The sequence below is a fragment of the Drosophila ananassae genome, chromosome XR (genome assembly GCF_017639315.1).
Source record: "Drosophila ananassae strain 14024-0371.13 chromosome XR, ASM1763931v2, whole genome shotgun sequence".
Classification (NCBI taxonomy): Eukaryota; Metazoa; Arthropoda; class Insecta; order Diptera; family Drosophilidae; genus Drosophila; species Drosophila ananassae.
The window spans coordinates 22,005,261-22,028,994 of NC_057932.1; the positions used below are offsets into that span (position 1 = coordinate 22,005,261).

The 23,734-nt window shown below is 42.1% G+C and overlaps 1 protein-coding gene across 9 annotated transcripts in view; it reads right to left on the bottom strand.

The window, feature by feature from the left end:
- Positions 1 to 23,734, bottom strand: part of LOC6501918 (neurogenic protein mastermind) — a 75,362-nt gene that overhangs the window by 1,524 nt on the left and 50,104 nt on the right. For 4 of the 9 annotated variants that reach the window (XM_032452365.2, XM_014904177.3, XM_014904175.3 and 1 more), the window contains 2 exons: positions 871 to 2,817; positions 36 to 812 (listed from right to left, as the gene is read on the bottom strand). In XM_032452365.2, the coding sequence (XP_032308256.1) occupies positions 36 to 812; positions 871 to 2,817 (2,724 nt within the window). Of the gene's footprint in view, positions 1 to 35; positions 813 to 870; positions 2,818 to 3,660; positions 4,381 to 4,614; positions 4,786 to 7,663; positions 8,833 to 19,720; positions 20,361 to 23,734 lie in introns of those variants that run through there. The other 5 variants (XM_032452366.2, XM_014904181.3, XM_014904179.3 and 2 more) reach the window with 5 other exon arrangements.

The window sequence follows — 23,734 nt, forward strand, 5'->3', positions numbered from 1 at the left end:
AGGCTGATTGCTCCACCAAGGGAGAGAAAACCCACCTGATCCTCGTTGAGTATCCGCTTCAGCTCGCGGATGTGCAGGTTGCGCTCTCGCTCGAGCTTCTCCATTTCGAGCTGGAGGTCGGCGTCCTCCTTCTTGAGTGCGTTTTGCCGCAATTTTAGGATCTCATCGTATTCGTAGTACTCCTGCGCAGTGTACGCCCCGGATACGGGGTCCGGCTTAAGGAAGGTGCCCGAGTCGGAGCAACTGCCGCTGTCGTTGCCGCCGATGCCTCCTCCACCCCGATCCGATAACCGGTCGCCGACGCCGCCAGAGTTGCCGACGTTGCCGCCGGATCCACCGCCGCCGTTGTGCAGCATCTGGGCCTGATTGGCCTGTGTCGAGTTGGATCGGGACAGGCCGCGTCCGCCGCCACCGCCTCCGCTTCCAACGGCGCCGACTCCTCCAACGCCACCGCCGCTGCCTGCGACGCCGGCACCGCCTCCGCCACCGATGCCGCCCGCATTGTTGCCGCCCAAGCCGCTGTCAACGCTCACACCCGCTCCTCCACCCAGACGGTCGCTACCCGGACCGCTGACCACGCCTCCCGTCAGCTGGGAAGAGTCGTTCGAGTTGGAGTTTTGCTGCTGCTGTTGGTGCTGCGCCTGCTGCTGCTGGTTGTTCTGGTTGCTGTTGTTGTTTCGCTTACGTCCTGACTCGGCGGGACGCTTCTTCATCAGCTGCTTCTTCTGCCGGTCGATCTCCTCGCGCTCCGCGGTGATCTCCTCCTGACGCCTGCTCAGCTCCTGGAACGCATACCCGTCCGTCCAGTTCTCCTGCGAACCAAAATGATATTTAGTATTTGTTCTGCTCGGGAGGGGAGGACCAACTTACCTGGAATGTGGCGCCCACTCGTTGAGTAACAAACTGGCCGAGTCGAAGGCGGTTCTGCATGCACTTCTGGCGCGCCTCCTTCTTCTCGATGCTGCTCTTCTCCTTCAGCAGCTTCTTCACTACATCGATGCACTTGGCAATGTGCGACTTGTGCTGGTCGATCGTCTTCTGGTTGCCAAGGATCTGGCATTTTTGTTCGTCCGACAACCGCGTCACCTCGTCCAGCTTCACCTTGATGGACTCCAGCTCAGTCTCACGGTCCTCGAGCTGGTGCAGGAAGATGTCGGTCTGCGTCGCCTTGGTGTATGTGAGGATTGCCGCAGGTAAGCCCATTGGAGGAGGTGGGGGCAGGGGCGGCCCTACGCCCACATTCACGCCCACTCCAACACCAACGCCCACCCCTACCATCCCTACAACGCCCAGGGAGCCGATTTGATGAGGATGCGAGGGCACCACAGTCGCCGTCGATGTCGTCGGTGGTCCGAGCTGCTGTTGCTGCTGCTGCTGTTGCTGTTGTTGCTGCTGCTGCTGCTGTTGCTGCTGCTGCGGCGTCTGCTGCTGTTGGATGGAGGCCAGGGTAAGGGGATGACCCAGGCCAACGACCACGTGCGGAGGAACCATTTGATTGGAAGTCTGTTGCTGCTGCTGCTGCTGCCGCTGCTGCTGCTGTTGTGCCTTGCTGGAGTTAACGTAGTGGAAATCAGACCCGGGCTGCTGTTGCTGCTGCTGCGGTGTCTGGGTCTGCGGGCTGGCCGGCGGGTACAGCGAGTAGGCGCTACTGGTCTGCACTTGCACTTGGCTGCCGCTCCCACCGCTTGCACCGCCCGCCGCCGTTTGTTGCGTCGCCTGTTGCTGCTGCTGCTGGCCGGACGAGGGCGACTTACTGCCTCCGCCTGTGTGGGAACCTCTCAGGCCCGAGGGATTGCCTCCGCCGCCGCCTTGCACGACGGCGACGCCCGTCTGCTGCTTGTTGAAGTAGTCGTTGATCTTCTTGTTGTCGCTGCCGGGCAGCATGAGACGAGCGCTCTTACCGCCACCACTCCCGGATCCAGAGCCTCCACTGGCTCCGGAGCCGCCGCTCCCTGCTCCACCTGCCCCGCCACCACTGCCACCGCCCAGACGGTCGACAAGGCCCAGGCTCATATTGACCTTGGGCATATCACGAAAGGCGAGGGACTTTCCCTTCAGGCCGCTGTTGTTCACCGATCCGCCAGAGCCTCCTCCGCCGGATCCTCCGCCACCGCCACTCCCCGCTTCTTCTGTACTGCTGTGCGGCAATTTCCGCTTGCGTTTTCGTTCCGCTGGCGTGCGCGGCTGTTTGTTGGCCGTCGTCGTGGCGGACGTCATGTACGATATCTCTCCGGCCACGCCCCCATTGTTTGAATGCTGCTGCGGGGGCGGCGGTGGAGGCTGCTGCATGCCCAGGGCGGGTGGAAAGGCGGGATGCTGTTGTTGCTGCTGAAGGGCAGGAGTCGCTCCTGCACTTAGCATGTCGTTGACATCCTTCTCGCTGTGCGAGGAGCCAGTGCTCATATTCGAGTCCGGGTTACTGCTGCCCTGGTGTGACTGCAGCCCTTGTTGCTGCAGCGACTGCTGCTGCTGGTGGAAGTGTTGCTGCTGCTGCGCCTGGTGCAACTGCTGCTGCTGCTGCGCCGCTTGCTGCTGGTGCTGTAGCTGGTGCAGCTGATGCGGATGCTTCTGCAGGTGCTGCAAGTGTGGCTGCGTCAGGATCTGCTGTGCCTGCTGCTGGGGGTTCTGCTGCTCCTGCTGTCCCGTCTGCTGCTGGGCGCCGTGGTGGTTAGCGAAGTGCTGGTGCTGCTGTTGGGGCGGGGGCTGTGGTGTCGGCTGCTGCTGCGGCGGCTGCAGCTGCTGCTGCTGATTGGGGTGGTGGTGACTTAGGGCCGAAGTGGTTTGTGGGGCCATTTGCAACTGAGCGCCGGCGGACATCTACAATGGCAGAAAGATATATGGTTAGTGCTCTGTTAGTACTCCAACTAAGGAAATATGATTGTGAAAGGACTACACGAGACTTTCAATTGAAAAAATGGACTTTGTTGACGGTTGCATTATGATTTATGTTGTATAGCATTCTCAGTTAAGTTATACAATTTCTATTAAATAAATAGTTTTGTTGTTGGACCACGATTACTTTCATGATATGAAAGGGAATGGACATTATCTTTGTCTCTCAACAGTTAAGATGACATGCATCTGACATTAGACAAAAACCGAATTTAAAATATTGCCACCGCTGATTCAATGCTGCCACAATAAACTTAAAATAACAAAATGTGTTTATTTTTTCGTTAATTTGTATTTTATTTATTTTTTGGCTTGCCACTTTGCAAAACTGCCTGCCGTTCTGTCGCCGTGTTTGTTTTGATCCCTTGCTTCGCTTCCCTCAGTTCCGCTTCAGAGAGAGAGAGTGCTGCCACATGCACGCTATTGCAACTAGGTGGCAACCCAGGGGCGGTGGCAGCGGCTGAGGCAGCGCAAAGGAAAATGTGCAAAATAAATGTTCCAGTGTGAGTAAGCGTGAGCGAGATGCAATGAAATGAAAACGAGAGAGGAGGCAGTATGCGTTCGGAGAGAGCCAAAGAAAGACAGAGACAGCAAAAACAACGAAGAGCGAATGCATCTGCGTGTGTGTGTGTAATTTTTTTTTTATCAAAAAGCAAAGCGTAAAGACAATGAAATGAACAGAAGAAAATTTAAAACAATTTAAGAAATGAAAATGGCTACCCATAACTTTTTTGCACTATTTTTTAATTCCCCCTCCCTCTTGCTTACTCTCTTTTGCTCTGGCACTCGCACTTTCAATCAATTTCAGGCTTATTGGATGATTTCAAAAAGTCTACAGATAATTTTAACAAGTTTTAATGACCACTATAATGCCGTTCACCTTCTTTAAGCGCCGCATATTTTTCAGCACACACATACGTGACTGTGTATATGTGTGTGTATGCGTCCTTCGTGCGTGTGAGTATGTGTCGGTGGAGGCGCGCGTGTGTGGGTTTTTCACATTCTATTACAATTTTATCACATTCATATTGCTTTTTATTGTATTTTCACGTATTCCTTGCTTCCGAGACTTTTTCAAGCACTAAATTTTCACATTCGATGCATATTTTTAATATTTTTTCTGTATTTATTTGCGGTTATTTCGTTTTCGACTCGCAGTTTAGTCCGATTTTTTTTGCAGTCGCTTTCAACGTGCGCGTGTGTGTTTGTAAAATGGTAACGAGCGGAGCGAAAGAAAGAAGGTGCAAATACACAGAGTTAACAACCAAGAAGAAGCGAAAGAGAGGTGAGAGAGCCAGCAGAGCGTCTCGCCTCGCGAGAGCCCGTGGGAAAGAAAGAGAGCGCACGTTCGCAAGCAGCGAGAGAGCGAGCGTGCGAGAGTGCGGGAGCAAGAGTAAGCGTTACTATTCGCTCATTTGCAAAATCCGAACACCAAAACAGATACGAAAAGAAAAGTACAATACAAATTAATCCGATTGACAACCGTTGGCGCTTCTTCTTCTACGACTCGCCCCTCCGTTTTGCTTACTTCGGGCCTGCTGCTTGTTTTTTATGATAAATATTTTTCGCCTAGCGACTTCCGCGCGCGTTGAGCAAACTAAAGGCCGCAACTACAACTACAACACGGCAAGCAGCGACAGCGGCAGCAAACAGCGACGCTGACTGCGTCGCTTTAGCGCTGCAGCCTCTTCCTTCCTGCTTCCCTTCCCCTCTATTTCTTACCATTCCACAACATAGCCAGCAACTTCCAACGGAAAGCAGCTGCTGTTGCTGCTTCTGCTGCTATTGTTGTTGGCAGAGAGGATAGAGACGAGAACGGCGAGCAGCCGGCGTCTTTGACAATTCGCGAGCGACGACACCGGCAGAGGGCGCCGTTACCACACTTAAAAAATAACAGCAGAAACAACAACAGCGCAACAGTGTTGCCAACTTATTAAAATAAATAATTCCATATCTCGAGTTTGTTTTAATTCCCAGAGTTTTGTTCGAATTTCGAGCCCATTTGCTACAAACTTGCATTCGTAATGGCGGCGGCAATGGGCAGTTGATTTTGACGAGCAGAGAACAATATGGACGGGTGTAAATATTCGTAAAAGGCAATAAATAGAACGTTACGAGGTTTGGCCAATTGTTCGTTTGGTCACCGAAAGCAAATATTTTTACATTTTGCCACCCAACAAACTAATTGCATGAGAGACGATTTTAGATAATTAAAATAGACATTTTATACCCTTTTTCAAATTAAATTTCAAATTAGGAATAAAGTTTAGAAGATCGACAATAGACGGTAGATAAGCTACCACCTTTGCGATCTTCGGTTTCGTCTTTGGCCCCATCCCTTCTTCGGGAGTCTCTGGTCAACAGCTGTCGCTGCATCGACTCGCGAATGAGACGAAAGAGACAACAAGAAGGGAGATGGGGATGGGGACAAGGAGAAAACATACATACATACATACATAAATGAGAAGTGGAGAAGAAAAGCTCAGGAAGGGGGGAAAAATGTTGCCAAACATGGCCAAAGCAAAAAATTGTAACGGCCAGCGAACACAAAATTGGCTATACCAGAGCCGCAGACAAAGCCAAAGAGAGGTAGAAAGAGCGATGACGAGGGAGAGAAGAAAGATGGAGAATGGGGAAAGGTAAAGGGAAATGGGGAGAAAACGAGACGAACGAAAGGCCAGACAATGGAATGAGCTGATGATGATAACAAGCGAATGAGCCGAGGAGGAGTGGGGGAAACATTGACGGGGGAGCAAGAGGTGGAAATGAAGAAAGAGGGCAAAAGGCAAAGCGCAAAACGAAAAGCTACAAACGACTACGACTTAATTTTTGGGCCTTTGCTTTACATGCGCGTGAATGAGATAAATCTATGATGATGATTATGCTGCTGCTGTGCTGTGCTGCAGTGGAAAAGGGACCGGGAGAGGGGCCCACAGAAGAAGGGGAACATGGGCATGCGAAAAAGACTAGAAGAGCAGCGCGCTGATACTCTCAAATGTGGAATTGAAATTCGGACCAAGATGGAACGGAATGGCATGACAAATGATGTGGTGGGGGCAGCTGTGGAGCCAGCATCGGGGGGAGAGCTAGAGGCAAGCAGGGTGGGTGGCTGGGCCTTGTGTGGGTGTGGCACAGAAAGCAACGGAACTCACTTGCATTACGCATGCATTTCTTATTGAGAGAAAATAAGTTGAAGAGAGGGGGGGACGAGCGCAGAGAGCGAAACCCCGTTGAGAGGAACATTCCAATAGTGCTTCAACAACCGTTGTATTTTTTCTAGTGCGTGCAACGTTATTCTAGGAACTACAGTACACATTGCCTAATACAGACAATCCTAGCCACAAACAAATTTAGCTATAGTTTTATATACTGTTTTTCTTTTGACTTTTGTATAATTGAGGTTCCACTTTCTTGCTGCAGTGCAGTGTGTAGTTTATTTTAGCTAAGCGAACCAGTTTTCTCCTATATGTACATCATGTATGTCTGTTTGTATAATTTATTTTTATTTTTTTTTGCATACATTGTGATAACAGAGTAGTAGGTGTCTTTCAAATATACGTAGATATACCCATTTGCTTGTGCGTGTGATTGTTTTTATGAAACTGGTTTGCCATCCCGCCAAAGACGTTGACTTCAAGCAAACGAAACGAAAAAAAATTAAAATATATGGGTAAAAAAATAAAATAAATAAATAAACAGAAGGAACCGCAACAACAACAAACGGCAGCCAACATCGAACCTCAGCAACGAACTCGGCTCGAGCTGCGACGCCGGGTCGCTGCCGAGTCTACCGCTGTTCTGCTGACGCTCAGCAGTTTAACAGCGTCGATGAGTCAAGGTCGAGAGACGTCACGCAAATTTTCGTTTTCATTGCCTTCTGCCCAGACAAAAAATACAACACCAACACAAAGAGCCGCAAACACATGCTGTTTTATTTTTAGACACGACTGCCAGCCGAAGTGGAACCGAAGCTTAACGAGCGGCGCCGGAGAGAGGCAGAGTGAAGCTCCAACCGGAGAGCGCCAACATCTGCTGGCCTAACAAATGAATGAATAACGTATAAGCGATTCGTTCGTATTGTTGTTATTGCAGCTTAAATTTAGGCTATTGACAATTGTTTGCAATTTAAAAATATAAAACACTATCTAAAAGTGGCAATTAATTTAGGGCCGTAAACAGCGCCGATTAACCCATTTCAATCCAGGCAAGGCCCTTGGGTAATTTCCGACGGGTGGAGTTAAATAAAAACTAATTTTTTACACAATATTCTTCTTAAAACAAAGGCCCTAACACGATTAAACTGCATAATCTAAAATTTATTTAACAATACATATATGAATCGAATATTTCATTTTAATGCTTCTATTTTTGTGGCTGGTTCTTCGCTCTTATCAGTCTGTTTATTGCCCGTTTCACAAAACTGTTTGTTTGCTCGATTCCTCTTTGTTTATTTTTCCAGCAGTTCCTAAGTTATCAGATTCTCCGCTTCTATTTCAATTTATTTTTGCGCACTTATCAGAGATCTTCAATTTTTCCCCCCATTTTAATTTGAGTTACTCCCATTGGCTTAACATTATCACCCTAACAGTTGGTTACTCTGTTATTGTTGTGTGGCCCAATTTGGCACTGTTAACGCTGGCGTCGCTGTCGACGCAGGCTCGGCGCGCAGCAATCCCTGCCACTCGCTCGCTCTCCCTCATTCTCTTGCTATCGAACAGCACGTGCGGCCAACCTTTTAATGTAAACAGAGAGAAGCACAAAAAAAACTCACGCTCTTGGTCAATTTGCGGCCGCTGCCGGCATTGCGTTTGCTACCGTTGCTAGCGCTACGGCTGCGTTTGCGGGCGGCGGCCGAGGTCGCTGCGGCAGAGGCTAACATAATGTAGCTGTTGTTGCAGCTGCTGCTGCTATCGCTGTTTGATGTTACGGTTGTACTGCGTTTTTTCTGATTTTTCGAATGCGTTTGTTGGGGCTCTTGGTGCTGAATTTGTTGTTCGTACATTGCTAAAGCGAATGCACTATTAAAGTGGGAAGAGAGCATAGCATGTCTTTCTCTCTCTCTGAACAGCTGACACAGTTGCCGGCTAAATCAGCTGCTCTCTCTCTCCCTCTCCAGGGATCTCATTTGCTTTTGCTTTGTGATTCGCACTAACACAGACACATGAAAAAAAAACTGGTATTTTTGTGGAACTTTTTTTTTTAGTAGGAAGTTGTGCGCGAATTTTTGCGACACGACGCGACACGTCACGTTGCTCGCTCTTTAAGTTCGACAATGAGAGCCAGTCGGCTAAAATTGGCAATTCCAATCCACACACACACACACACGACACTCGCGCTACACTTACACACATAAACAACAAAAAAATCAACTGAACTCAACGAACGTTCGATAAGTATTTTTCTGCTTTGCTTTCTGTTCTTTTTTTCGTTTCTGTTTCGGTTTCAGTTTCTTATGCCGCTGTTGCCGCCTGCATGTAGATTTTTTCTACGTGTACGTTTGCTTGTTGGTAACGAAGCGCGGTGTCTGCTAACCGAGTGAACTTAAATTCTGTTTAGCAACCGCCGACAAAACGAATAAACGACACCACCGCACCGCACCACCGCCGTCTGCAGTTTTACTCGATGATTTTCATTGTTCGTGCCTTTAGTTTGCTTCGAACACACGGCCTGTCGAGCAAGGTTGGGTGTTGTGCAGTCGGGCGAGAGCGAGAGATCCGAACCGTCCTTTTTCGATCCAACTGCACAATACGCAACATGTCGTGTCGAGCGTACGAGCCGTCTGCAGCGACATTGTCGCTCGGCTCTCTCTTTCTGCTTCTTGGTGCTTCTCAACTGTTCTTTTGGCAAGGCCGCCGGCTGCACTGCCGCTGCCACATCTCTGCTACTGCGGCTGCTGCGTTAGAAAGCTCGCACATTAGTCTCTGCAGCAGAACTGAAGTACATACAAATTAACTAGAAGTTTAAGCCATATTTTATATGAATATTATAAACAATTATTTGGGCACTTGCCACCAAGCTCTTTTGAGTCTTTATAATATAAACATTCCCACACTCGCATCTAGCACCCTAACGGAAGACCAAGCTTGAGAAATGAAATAAACAAATTCCCCCTATTGAGCCGGCCACGGCAAAAACAACATTAGACTAAACATCCGCTAGAATCACGCCACTGCGGCTCCCCTTTTTAAGCATCCGTATTGATACCCAAATTTTCCATGCTGATCACAGCAATCCCATTCGGGAAATTCTCTTCGGAATTCAATTCGTAATATACTTCGGGAAGATCCCGAACCAAGAAGGAAAAGAATCAGCTCAAGCCTGGTCAGTCGGAATCTAGCTTAGGTTAAGATATAATGCCTTGTTAGACTTAAGATCGGAATGAAACCTAATAAAGTTTAAATATATATTTTTTTAAAAGTTAAAACCCGTCGTGATTATAATTGGCGCCCAACGTGGGGCACGCGTTAATTAAAAATATCGATTAAAAAAAGATATTCGCGAGTGCCTCAAATAAAAATCATAGACCTGAAAAATAAAGGTTTCTATGTAAAAAAACTTATATCACGTACCGGTAATAACTAGAATAACCTCAACACCCAAAGTGGAATTTTTCAAGAAAAAAGTGACACAAAAGGAGAACAAAAACAAAATATACAAACTAAATAAATTTTGAACCACCAAAAAGTGAAAAATCAAACGAACTCAAAAAAGTGAAAAAAATTAACCCTCAACGCCCTAAGTGGAATTTTTTCAAGAAAAAAGTGACACAAAAGAGAACAAAAACAAAATATACAAATGAATAAATTTTGAACCACCAAAAAAGTAAAGAATCAAACGAACAAAGTGAAAAAATTAACTAAAATAAAATTACAAAAAAAAAAAAAAAAAAAAAAAAAACACACAAACACAACAAACAACCCCGACAAACAAGAAGATAAAAAAGAAAAAGATTAAAAATAAAAAGTAAAAACTTAAACAAACTCGAAAAAAGTGAAAAAAAAATTAAATAAAATAAATTAAAAACCAAAAACCTATATTTAAAAAAAAAAAAAAAAAAAAAAAAAAAAAAAAAAAAACGGCAGAAGACCCCCCACTCAACGGAAAAAGGACTGGGAAGGAAGAAAAAAAAAAAAAAAGCAATTTCATCAGAGGAACACCAAAAAAAAATCACAAACGTGAGATAGATTATTGTTTAGTTTTATAAAAAAAATAAATAATTAAAAATAAAAAACACATCAATGTAAATCCTATTTTACACACCGACACTATATTGAATTTATATGTAACCTTTTTTTTTTTCCTCCTCTATTGTGTTTTTATAAATCCCCGTCTCAAAATATGTCTATATATATTTCATATAATATACCAATTATATACTAAATTAAATTCAAGAAAAAAATTGCCTGCTGTTTTGCTAAATAGTGATTAATACTGGAAGAATTAATAAACGCTTTAAGAAACTTTAAAATGACAGACTCAAACGGTCCATCTACTAGCCATAGCGCTAATTTAAGCCGACAAACACCTGAACAAACACTAACATCAGACCTAATTGTCCGATTGATAGCTAACAACCTAACACCACTACATGAGGAAATAAAAACGTTACGTTCTCTCTTGGATTCCAAATCCAATTTAGTGACCGAATTCCAAATCGAACAGATTGACGATACCATTCCATGCGACGAAACACTAGAAATAGTCAAATCCGTTCCCCAATTTTCTGGAAATTTAGACAATTACGTAGCTTGGCGAGAAGCCGCTGAAACAGCAATGGGACTCTATGTCCGCAAAAGTCGTCGGTACTTTGTAGCCCTAACCATTTTAAGAAACAAGATTGTAGGCAAAGCCAATGACGCTTTAACAAACCATGGAACCGTATTGAACTTTGACGCTATTTTGGCCAGACTCGATTTTGTCTTTAGCGACAAGAGGCCAATCCACATAATCGAACAAGAATTAAGCGTGCTGACACAAAACAGATTTTCTGTTATGGACTTTTATAATTTGGTTAACAAAAAGTTAACCCTCTTAATAAATAAAACCATAATGACGTACGGAAAAGAAAATCCAATAACTACAGAAGCAAACCTCAGACATAGACAAAATGCCTTGAGGGTATTCATAACTGGCCTAAACGGCCCAATTTCTGGCATGTTATTTTCCCTAAATCCTCCAGACTTACCAAACGCTCTAGCTAGAGTTCAAGAAATGGAGAGCAATCATATGAGGGCACAGTTCGCTTATCGTTTTAGCGCACCTCAGCGCCGTTATAACGATAACCAACGAAACCAAAACGAACCATATTATAGATCTGATGGTCAGAATCAGGGCAATCAATTGCGCCTGAACAGAACCAACGACAATTACAAAAATTATAACGGACAAAATCCCAATTATCAGCATAACAATAGAAGTTCTCCTCAGAATAATAATAATTCCCAAAATAAAAATAACCCCCAAAATAGTAATAGCTACCAAAACCATAATAGCTATCAACACAATAACACTCGGTATAATCCCTATCCAAGTTATAATACTTGGACTCAAAGGAATAATACATACCAAAACAGAAGCGAACCTATGGAAGTGGACTCCAGCATCCAAATCCAAAATAAAAATAGTAACCAAGTATTCCCAAATGGTGAACAATACCAAACTACAAATAGCCTCCAATATAATTCATTCCAACAACCAGAACAGGCAGTTAAACGCGCACAAATTGAGTCATCTGCTCAACCTAGAAACAAACAAATGCGCATAAATAATATCAAAGAGGAACATTTTTTAGGAGAAGAATAGGTCTGCCACACATATTACGATTTGACAAAAAAATTAATAAAAAACTTAATGTTATGATAGATACAGGAGCCACAGCCTGTTACATAAAAAAAGGTACCTACCAAAACGGGATAGAATTGCCCATTTACAAAAGAGTATCCACGGTTAATGGATACTCAACAATAAAAAAATGCCACTACATAACAATTTTTCAAACAAAACAAATTTTTTACGAAATAGAGGGCCTAAAGGCAGACTTATTAATAGGATACAATTTACTAAAAAAGATAGGAGCAGTCATTGACACGAACAATGACACACTAAAATGTAAGGGAAAAATCGAAAAATTGCACTATGATGAAAAAATAAATTTATTAGAACTAAACAAAGAAACAACCATACTTCCACTAAAAAAATATATATTAGACAAATATTTTAACTACGAAAATTTGTCAAGCAAGAATTCACTTAGCATAAAAAGTTTGGGATATATAAGCCCCAAACACGCCGTCGACGCTCATTCCGACATATACACTTTAGAGTACTCAGGGTCCAAAAACTCTGTCAGCGATATTTCCGAAAATTATAAATGCAACAGTTTGGGGTACATACAACCCGAACACGCCGTCGATGTTCAATCCGACACACACAATTCGAAACACTTAAGTTCTAAGAGCACCATCAGCGATACTTCTGACAATTTCAAATCTAATAGTTTGGGTTATATAAAACCCAAACACGCCGTCGATGTTCATTCCGACACAAGAAATTTGGAATACTCAGGTTCCAAATGCACCAAAAGTCAGATTTCCGACAACTACCCCTCAAGTGGTTCAGGGTACTCAGACACTGAACACGATGCCGATGTAAAATCCGATTCAAACGATATAAAGAATATAGATAACACGGCCGAAAATATTTTTGGCATAAACAATGTAAAAAACAATATAGACGAAACCGATACAGAAAACTACATTGAACTAATAATAAGCACAATAAAAAAAGTACATTCAGAAATAAATACAAATTTACCATTCCGGACGGACGTTCGCTGTGAAATAGACACAATAAACGATAAACCGATTTACTCAAGGCAATACCCATACTCACAAGCAGTAAACGAATTTGTTAATCAAGAAATACAACGAATGATTAATGATGAAATCATTAGACCCAGCAAAAGTCCTTATAACTCACCCGTAATTGTAGTATCAAAAAAAGGTACTAATGAAGATGGCACCCCTAAACATAGATTATGCATCGATTTCAGGAAACTAAACCTTAGCACGATTCCAGATAGATACCCCATGCAAGATCCGACAGTCATTTTATCAAATCTAGGAAAAGCTAAATACTTTAGTACTATAGACTTAGAATCAGGTTTCCACCAAATTTTGATGAAAGAATCAGACGTAGAAAAAACTTCATTTTCAATTAACAACGGAAAGTACGAATTCATTAGAATGCCATTCGGGTTAACAAACGCACCTCGAATCTTCCAGAGGGCAATGGATGATATACTTCGAGAACATGTTGGTAAATTCTGCCATGTCTACATGGATGACATAATTGTTTTCTCTCACTCCCTCGAACAACATTTCAAAGACCTAAATTCAATCATTAATATTTTACATAAAGCCAATATGAAAATATCATTAGAAAAATCTCAATTTTTTAAATTAGAAACTTCATTTTTAGGATATGTAGTAGCGCAAAACGTTATTAAAACCGATCCTCAAAAAATAGACACCATATCGAATTACCCAATTCCCAAAAATATCAGAGAGCTGCGTAGCTTCCTGGGTCTCACTGGGTATTATAGAAAATTTGTAAAAAACTATGCAACCATTGCCAAACCCCTGACTAGATTATTAGAAGGTTCCAATGGAAAAATATCCAAGAGGATGTCAAAAAATGTTTTAATTACTCTTGACGAGACTGCAATACAGGCATTTAATGAACTCAAAGAACACCTAATTTGCCAAATAGAACTGGTCCAACCAGACTATTCAAAACAATTTACATTAACAACTGACGCATCCGACGTAGCCATAGGAGCAGTACTTTCTCAGGACGGATACCCAATCACTTTTATATCAAAAACCCTTAACAAAACTGAAAGAAATTACGCGACTAACAAAAAAGAACTTTTAGCAATAGTATGGGCATTAAAAAACCTAAGAAACTATTTGTACGGAGTATCAGGAATTGAAATACATACAGACCATCAATCACTCTCATACGCAATTTCGGATAAAAACCCAAATGTGGAATTAAAACGATGGTTCAATTACATAGAAAGCTTCAGGCCAAAAATTTTGTATAAACCGGGTACTACCAATGTAGTAGCAGACGCACTGTCCCGAATTGAAATAAATAATATTACAGAAGATGAAGACGTAGAATCCACGGATTACGGAACCCAACACTCAGCCGAAAGTAGCTTTAGTAACATTATAGGCGAAACAAAAAAACCACTTAATCAATTTAAACAACAACTTTTAATAGCAAAGGGAAAATTCACAATTCATGAACAGATAAATGTATTTGAAAATAAACGTCATATTATTGAATATGATCAACCAGAAAACTTAGTTACAGTCCTTAAAGAATATCTACAACCCAATATTAATACAGGGATTCATTGTACTCCTGAAGTGTTGTATGAAATTCAAGTTCAATTAAAAAATAACTTCATTAATAAATTCGTATATACAAAAAGTTTTGTTGTAGACATAACAAATAATGACGATAAAGCAATAATTATAGAGGAAACACACTGTAGAGCGCACCGAGGATTAGATGAAAATTATAAACAAATAACCAGATTATACTATTGGCCGAATCTGTACAAAAAATTAAAAGAATATATAACAAATTGTGAAATTTGTAATACGAACAAATATAATAGAAACCCGACTCAAATACCTATTGGAGAAGCCCCCATTCCAAAAATAGAAGGCCAACACTTACATATTGACATTTTTTACGCGCAAAATCTAACCTTCTTAACTTGCATTGATGCCTATTCCAAATACCTCGTTGTAAAAGAAATTACTAACAAAAAAAATATCGATATAAAAGTCTATGAAATACTTCAAACATTTCCCCAAGTTAAAACGATTATGACAGATAACGAACCTAGCTTTACATCAGCACAATTTAAATCCTTCCTACAGCGTTCTGGTATTTCAATCCATTACGCAGACCCCAGACATAGCCTTTCGAATGGACAAGTTGAAAGAGCCCATTCAACCCTAACTGAGATAGCTCGTTGTATTAAAGATGAGTACCGTCTCCTAGAATATTCCGAAGTTATTATAAGAGCAGCAAAAAGCTACAATATGACAATTCATTCAGTAACAAATCAAAAACCATACGACATTTTATTCAACAAAATAGATCACAGTGACTTACCATTAAAACTACAAACAGCACAAACTAAAATGTTAGATTATCATAATAAAAATAAATTAGATAAAAATTATCATGTAGGAGAAGTAGTATACGAGAAAATACACGGAGAAAGAAACAAATTAGGTCCCAGATTTAAAAAACAAGTCGTTCAGGAAAATTTACCCAATAAAGTAATCATTAATAATAGGAAACGAGTTATTCATAAAGACAACATTAAATAAGCCATATTTTACAGAAAATGGAAATACCATTTATCATCACCATTTTGATAATCACTTGCCACTCCGAAATAATCGACTACACTAACAACGAATACCTACTACTGAAGAATGAAAACGATGTATTGACGTATGACTCATTCGAGGACCTCTTTCATATCACAAACCTAAGTTTTTACAAAGAAATAATTAGAATAGAAGATAAAAATACTAACAACAGCAACTCAGATTCAGACTGGGACATTTCCCAAAATCTAAACATTATTAAAATTCTTATGTCCCAATTAATACCATCAAGAAATAAAAGGGGCATTAACGAATTGGGCACAGCATGGAAATGGCTAGCAGGTACACCAGACCATGACGACTTAATAAGAATAGAAAACAAAATTAACGAACTGACAGAAAACAATAACAAACAATTCACAATAAATTCACGTATATTTCAAGAAGTCCAACTTATGACCAAAATTCTTAACACAATCGTTGTTAACAAAGAAACAAAAGTAAGACAACACCGACTACAATTAATTACACTTGATATCCAAAATTTAATCGATACAATCACCTTAGCAAAAATAGACATTTTTAATACGAAAATACTAAACGAACAAGATATTAAAGAAATATTTAGACACGAAAATAAACCAGTTGTACTATCAGATCTGTTAGACATCTCCACTTTTAAAATAATAAAAAACCAAGACCTACTTATAATATACATAAAATACCCAATTATAAACAATATCTGTAGCTTGTACACATCAAGGGCAATTGCCCAAAATAATGGAAAATTAATAATAGACGATAAGACAGCATACTGTAATGGAAAATTCTATAAAATAACAAACTTTAAAAAAGAAATATTCAATAACTATTGTAAACTCTCAAACGAGAGCTCGTGTTTTATAAATCTCTTAAATGGAAAAAAGGCAAACTGTTCAAAAATACGAGAAAAAAATAAACAATTTGAAAATTTAGATGAAGGCGCTATTCTCCTCACTGGAGAAAATATTGTAAACGAAACAAAACTAAATGGCGCATTTTTGATTTTATTTAATGAAAGCATAATTATCAATAATATAAAATACATCAACGAAAAACAGAAAATGTTGGATTATATATCACAGTATAAATACAATAATTATATAATAACAGATTACATATTTTCCAACGATTCCGAACTAAGTTTAGACAACATAAGCATTATAAACCCGTTTGTAAAAATAGGAAATACAAAAATATCCCTTGAACTCATATTATTAATTGTAATACTTATCCTTTGTGCCATATATAAATCACGTAAAATAATATTCAAAATGCTAAAACAAATTCAATTAAAACGAACCAATATTGAACAAGAAATAGAAATTCCAAAAAACGAAACCACTGCAGAATCCATTGCAGAAGTTGAATCTGAAAGAAATATTGAAATAACATTTGCCGAACTTAATAATAAAATCACCTCCCTCACCGCACAATTGTAATGAATCGGGACGATTCATCTTAGGAGGGGGAGAATTAACTAGAAGTTTAAGCCATATTTTATATGAATATTATAAACAATTATTTGGGCACTTGCCACCAAGCTCTTTTGAGTCTTTATAATATAAACATTCCCACACTCGCATCTAGCACCCTAACGGAAGACCAAGCTTGAGAAATGAAATAAACAAATTCCCCCTATTGAGCCGGCCACGGCAAAAACAACATTAGACTAAACATCCGCTAGAATCACGCCACTGCGGCTCCCCTTTTTAAGCATCCGTATTGATACCCAAATTTTCCATGCTGATCACAGCAATCCCATTCGGGAAATTCTCTTCGGAATTCAATTCGTAATATACTTCGGGAAGATCCCGAACCAAGAAGGAAAAGAATCAGCTCAAGCCTGGTCAGTCGGAATCTAGCTTAGGTTAAGATATAATGCCTTGTTAGACTTAAGATCGGAATGAAACCTAATAAAGTTTAAATATATATTTTTTTAAAAGTTAAAACCCGTCGTGATTATAATTTACATATGTATGTATTTTCCTAAAATCTTTTTTTTTATTGTACTGACAAATCATGATTTTATGCAATCCTACGGTTTTGGTAGAAGCAGAGAGTGTTGTGGACGAATGTACGGGAAAGGCAGACAGGGTGTCTCAAAACCTAGTGGAGCCGACTAGAAGCTTTCTTGGCCCCCTGTAGATTTTGTGCCAAGATCTTTCCGATCGCCGCGATACACACACATGTGTACACACAAACAATGGATATGCAAATGGGGCAAGTCAATTAACCACAAATTAAACGAAATGAAATTCAAGACGAAAATAAAATTACGTGCCCGAACACGACAAAAGTCATTGGCATGGAATGACGTGATGTATGGTGGGTACTTACTGGTGCATATTTCGGCTCTCAGCAACGAACATGAAAATCAATTAGCTCGGCTGGGCACTTTGTACTTTTGGCAGTTGTTATTTTCTTCCCAAGGATGGGTTGACTTCGACGCTGACTCTTTCAGTCACTCGATAGTCGGTAGTCGGCGCAGTTTTCGGCTTTCCTCCGCTTGGATTGTCCAACTTTCACCCGAAACACCCAAAACAAATGCGAATGGCACCGCCAAATGATTTACTTGCCCCATGTACCATGTACCCTGTACCCTGTACCCTGTACACACATACATATGTAGCATGTCTTCGTATGATTTTTGCATACGGTTGGTGGCTATGCGCAGACAGACGGACGGACATACACACGTATGCTTATGTATATTATGCTTTCCCAGGTCCCTGAAAAATGAAAACGAATGTCAGCTGACGTAATCGACCAGCATAACAAATAAAATAAGAGATTCGGCGTGTAAAACAAAAGTTTTGTGAGGCGGCGCGTGTGTCGCCGTCGTCAAGTTGAGTCAATCAACAAACACACACAGCCCACCGCTCTATAATCGTCAGATGTGCACACGAACCTACAGTCTGCCTTCGATGTTGACCTATGACGTACACGGAATTGTATTTCCCTTCACATCCCCTTTACGCCCCATGACAGAAGAAATTGAACTGCTTACTCTTCTAGTTTTTATTGAACTTGTGGTTTCCATGTATCGAGACTTCACTGTCTCCGAAATATATTCAATATCATAAATTACTAAGCTACCGCACCATTAAAAAAATGTCGGAGAAAAAAAACACAGCGAACTGAAAACAAACATTTTTTTGTATAGGGTATACGGGTCAGTCAAGTCGAAGACTGTGGCGACTATATATACATATATACAAATTACAGATAGAAAGGGGATAAACTGGCAACTAACAGAACTAACTTTTCCTGGCTGAGTTGTAGAATTGCTACAGCTTTTGAGGTTTATTGGGTTTGTCTTTCTTTGTCGTTTGTCTTTTGTTTTTTTCCCTTTTTATAAAAAAAAAAACTAAAAAAAAAATTAATTTAAACAAAAAATTAAACAAATTGGAACACACATGTATGTATGTATAATCCTGAACTGGGAGAAACAACAAATTATCATGCCGCGAATGCTAAAACAAAACAATTGCGGCAAAACAGAGCGAATGAGAGAGCTAGAGGTGGTGTGTGACGGAATAGAGAGACACCGCAACGAGAGAAATGGGGAGACTAATGCTATTATAACAAGCTTTCTCATTAACAACAAACATTGCATTGGGCCGTTGACATTGAAAAAGCACCAACCAACTCAACAAAATCTAATTTATTGTGGGGAAAATGTATGACGCCAGGGGAATTAAAAACTAAAAACTGCACAAATGACTGCTCTGTCGGCACCTGCTCCGAAACTCAGTGCTGAAGATGGAGCTAGATCTTGGGTTCGGCTTTCGGGACTTTAGCTCTCGCAGTTCACGAGACTTCGACGACGTCTAATTATGCTGCACCAACAAGTACAACAACAAACAAACACAAACACAAAAACAAAAACAAAAACAAAATCAAAAACAAACAAACACAACAAAAACAGAGCCCCCACTCTCCGTCGCCGACGGATGAGAAGATAAAGAGAGCAGCCCACTCGGTCCCAAACAGACGTCGACGACGACCCACGACAACAAAAAACGCAGCGAGAGACGACGAAAACGAAACGAACGAGCTGAGCTGCTGGCCAAGCTCTCCTCTTTCTCCTCTCCTCTCCTTCTTTCCTTTTATTCTTTCGTTCTTCCTCCCTTCACTCACTCTTTGAAAACAGTTTAATTTACTATTTGAGCAAACGCGAAATGCAAAAACAATGAGCACACACACACACACAATTGGGCTCTCTTGGGGCGAAAAAGCGTAAGAAACAATGAGCCCGAAGAAGAAGTAGGAGATAAAACACAATTTAAAAAAAATATATATGTAAAAAAAAAACGAACACAGATGAAAGAGTGACAGAATAAAATAAATAAGAGGCAACTGACGTTTGACGATGTGTCGTTGTTTTCGTTTCGATTTTGCGTTGTTGTCCGTCGCCGTTGTCGTTGCCGTTTTGCGTTTTCGCGTTTCTTTTGGTTTGCGCTTCGTTTCGGCTGCGCGTGTTTTTCGTTTCAGTTATTATTGAGACTAAAAATGCGGCGTGAGATTTGATTGTGAGTAAGCGCAAATCGCCGAGCGGCGACGTCAGCGGTGACTGCGGCAGAGGGCAGCGGCAGCAGCAGCAGCAGCAACTGCGGCAGCACCAGCGACTAGCGCAAGAAGGGAAATAATAGTCATAATAAAAGAAGGCGCAACGTAGAAAATCTGCAAAATAAAAGCTCAAGTACGATGGAGTAGAGTCGGAGAAAATGAAAACATGGCGGCACACCGAACGGCTACGGCTACGGCTGCCTAGAGATCTATAGTTCCAATCTGGGATAACCCCAAAATTTGGGAGAAATGCCGCGGTATCCAGGGGTATCTACCATACCCATACCAGACAAACACATACAGCTGAGTGGGCCAGACAAGGGGCGTGGCAGTTTTTAGCAACAAGCTTCAGAGGAACTACAACTTGTGCCCTAAAAATTTGTCTTTTAATGAAATATTTATAAAATAAACAGCTGGTGTAGGAGTTCCAAGGAGAATGGAATTTTTGAGGACTATTCATATTATATTAACACGAAATGACGGGCGCGGGCGGGGGGAAACTGAGTGTTATTTTTAGAAAAGTTCAAGAGGGCAGAACTACGAAGTAAATAAAAATAGTTGTTGGGACACACACACACACATGCATATACATACACATGTACATACGGAACACACACTAAATGCGAATGGTATATATAGAAATTTATTACTTATATGGGGATTGCGGCTATGAGTTAACTTCATTCTTCTTATCAATTTATGGAGGGGTCTGGGGCAGTGGACGGGATGGGGGCTGGGGCTGGGGCTGGGCGCTGCGGAGGGACGAAGATAACGGAGGCAGAGAAAGCAGAGAAAAAATCACCCGGGAACGTATGGCGGAAGTTCTAGAGAGAGAGTAGACCCCAAATTCCTTCCCTATCGGTATCGGACTTTCCTACTTTTCATAAATATTCCACAAATGAGAGTTCCAAATGCCTCCTCCGAACACCTAAACGTCATTTTTATTTTGTGTTCCAGCGGATGAAGGCATTAAGAAATGGAGATAAGAGGCCCTTTCAGTGGAGAACATTATGTGGACTTCAATCTGGTGTTTACTTGTCGTCCATAATGCTAAAATGGTGAAATGGACGAGGAACTGAAGTCCGCCTCATTCAGGACAAGCTTTGGTGGCTTTTTGGCTTTCAGCTGGAGGCAACTCGTTTTCCAGAGAATCGGTTTACGAAAGCACACAACACGTAACTTGGTTGCATATATACATATGTACATACATACATACATGTACGGATGTATGTTACCTATATTGGATAAGCATATTTATTGATCAATTCCGCATCGCTTTACGTTCTTATTTTCCACTAGCTCTAGCTATTTTTTCCAATGCCTATTCAGTTATTGATTTTGATTCCCATTTTGTACCCTCCTACCCTTATCTTGCGGTTTTGTTTGCCTTTTTTGTGTAACTATGTGTGTGTTAGTCCGCCCCACACATATTTACGAACATACATACATATGTATGTATGTATGTATGTCTGTATGGAACTCTGTAAGAGTGCCCCTTTATTTGAGCACATTGCCCCCTACTTAGTTGAGCAGCGTTTTGTTTTCTGAACTTTGTGTTTCTATTGGAACAATGTTATTTAAAATCGCCTAGATAAGATTCTGTAGTTGGGGCGGACCGTTCAGAAGACCAAACACGAATCAACTGCAAACTGAGATAGCGGCGAGCCCTACAATTTTCATATTTAAAGTGTGTTGGCATTCTTTGCACTCTCGAGGGCCAATTATCACATTAAAATTCAAGTTTCCGGCCATTTAATCTACATTGAAATGTGATTTTGAACGCCGATTTTCAGAAGTTCACTGCGGTGGGGACTGACTGTTCGGAAGTCCGTTGGTGGATATTGAAATTTGAATAAAAAGAGCAGCGCGGAATATTTATCAGCCAGACTAATTGTGTGACATACTTAGTTGCACATAAGAGTGTGCATGTACCCACTATATACTTTTCAAATACATATGTACACAGTACGCTTTACATGTATGTATGTGTGTGTGTGTGTGTGTGTAGCTCTATATACAATAGAGAAAACAATGACCGAGTCGTGGCAATTGCGCACTTTAATAATAAAAATCATTCATACGTAATTTCATTGGAATTTTACGCTGCTCTTTCACTATGCCTTCGCTTTACACGCTGCTTTTTCGCCTCTTTGCTTCTTTGCCTTTTTGTCTCGTTGCTTTCTCGCCTCTTTGCTTCCCACTCAGATACGTTTTTCGATTCTGATTGTGCCCCCAGGTTCGTTGTTTATTCCAATCTGCCGCCGCCGCAGTGTCAAGCCCCATTTTATAATACCAGTGCTCCTGCTCCCCGAGGAAAACTATTCAGGATATCGATAGAGTTTTCCTTAAATTCCCATTTAGAGGAAAGATTTTACAAAAAATAGTTGTGATAAAGCAATATCTGGCCGTCAAATCCCACATTGTCACACAGAAATAGAAGTTTAGTCCGATTTTGCCCAACAGGGCGTATGATTAATTTTATCCATGTACTGCCTTTGGCATTGCAAGTGCAGAAGGTCATACTAGTAGCAATAGGCGTAATAGTTATTGAAAACAGTCATGATAGCATCTTTAAATCTGTAAGATAGCTGTTACTGTTGCTTCCGGGTTGGCAGGCGATCGGAATACGGGGCGTATGCGTTATGTCCGGTCTTTCGGAGGTGCTCTGCAGCTGTGATTGGTTTAAGCCATCGACTTTCAGTCCGGCTGGCTCATCTGCGCCACTACACTACCCTGCCCTTGCCCTGCCCCTGTCGCTGGCTTTGAGTTGCGCGACAAGGCGGAGAGGGGCACGTGAGGAGGTGGTGATGTTGTTTCTGGCCGAGTTTGGTTACTCTCGCCAAAATTCGCAGCTCACTCTTGGGTTAACGATTAGAGGAGGGGGATGGGGGATGGGGGATGGGGGATAGGGGGGTGGGCGAAGGCGTCGAGGGGCACGAGGGGCACGAGGGGCACGAGGGGCACGAGGGGCACGAGGTCCTTCGCTTCCCGCACTGGAATCGTTACGTTTGTCTCGCTCATGTCCTGCCTGGCAGGAAGGCAGCAGCATCTCAGTGCCAAACTAAAGCAACATAACAGGGCTGAGTAGAGGCGGCGGCAGAGGCTGTGGCAGCGCTGTCACCGCGGAGAGGTGCACTTGGAAAAAAGAGCACAGCGCTACACTGTTAAAAAAAAACCTTTTTTATTTGGGTTCAAAGCACTCAACTCATTCATAGAATTCAATGCGAGAGCATCCAACCATTTTTAGACGAGGTGTTCCCTCCATCTTTCAGTGTACTGGTCGGAGGGAGCAGGGCAGCCGTCAGCAGCTGCTGAAGGACCTGGGGGCGGGTGGGCGATAAGTAGGTGAGTGGGGAATGGTGGAGGGGTGGAGTGCGGGCGCCGTGGAAGCAGAAGGAGAAGGAGAAGGAGGGGAACTGGCCCGTCAAACATGGAGGCCAAGCCAAAACCAAAGCAAATATTTCAAACTCGCCTGGAAATATGGAAAGTTTGCATCTCTCAGCGCGTGCATGTGTTTGTGTTTGTGTTTGTGTTTGTGGGAGAATGTGCATAGGCGTGTGTGTGTGAGGTGCGTGTTGCTGCGTGTGTGTGTGTGTGTGAGCTTTGAGAGCTTCTGTGTATGTGCGTGTTTTGGGGCAAATGCATTCGATGTTTCCGCACCTGCTGCACTCTAAACCCACCACAATCCCCCACCTCTCCCCCGGTCCTCTTGAAAATTTCAGCATTCCATCCCTTGCCTGCTCCTACTGACCCCCGCACGCCACACCCCGCGACATGCACCACGCACCACCTAAGCCATCAGCCCAACC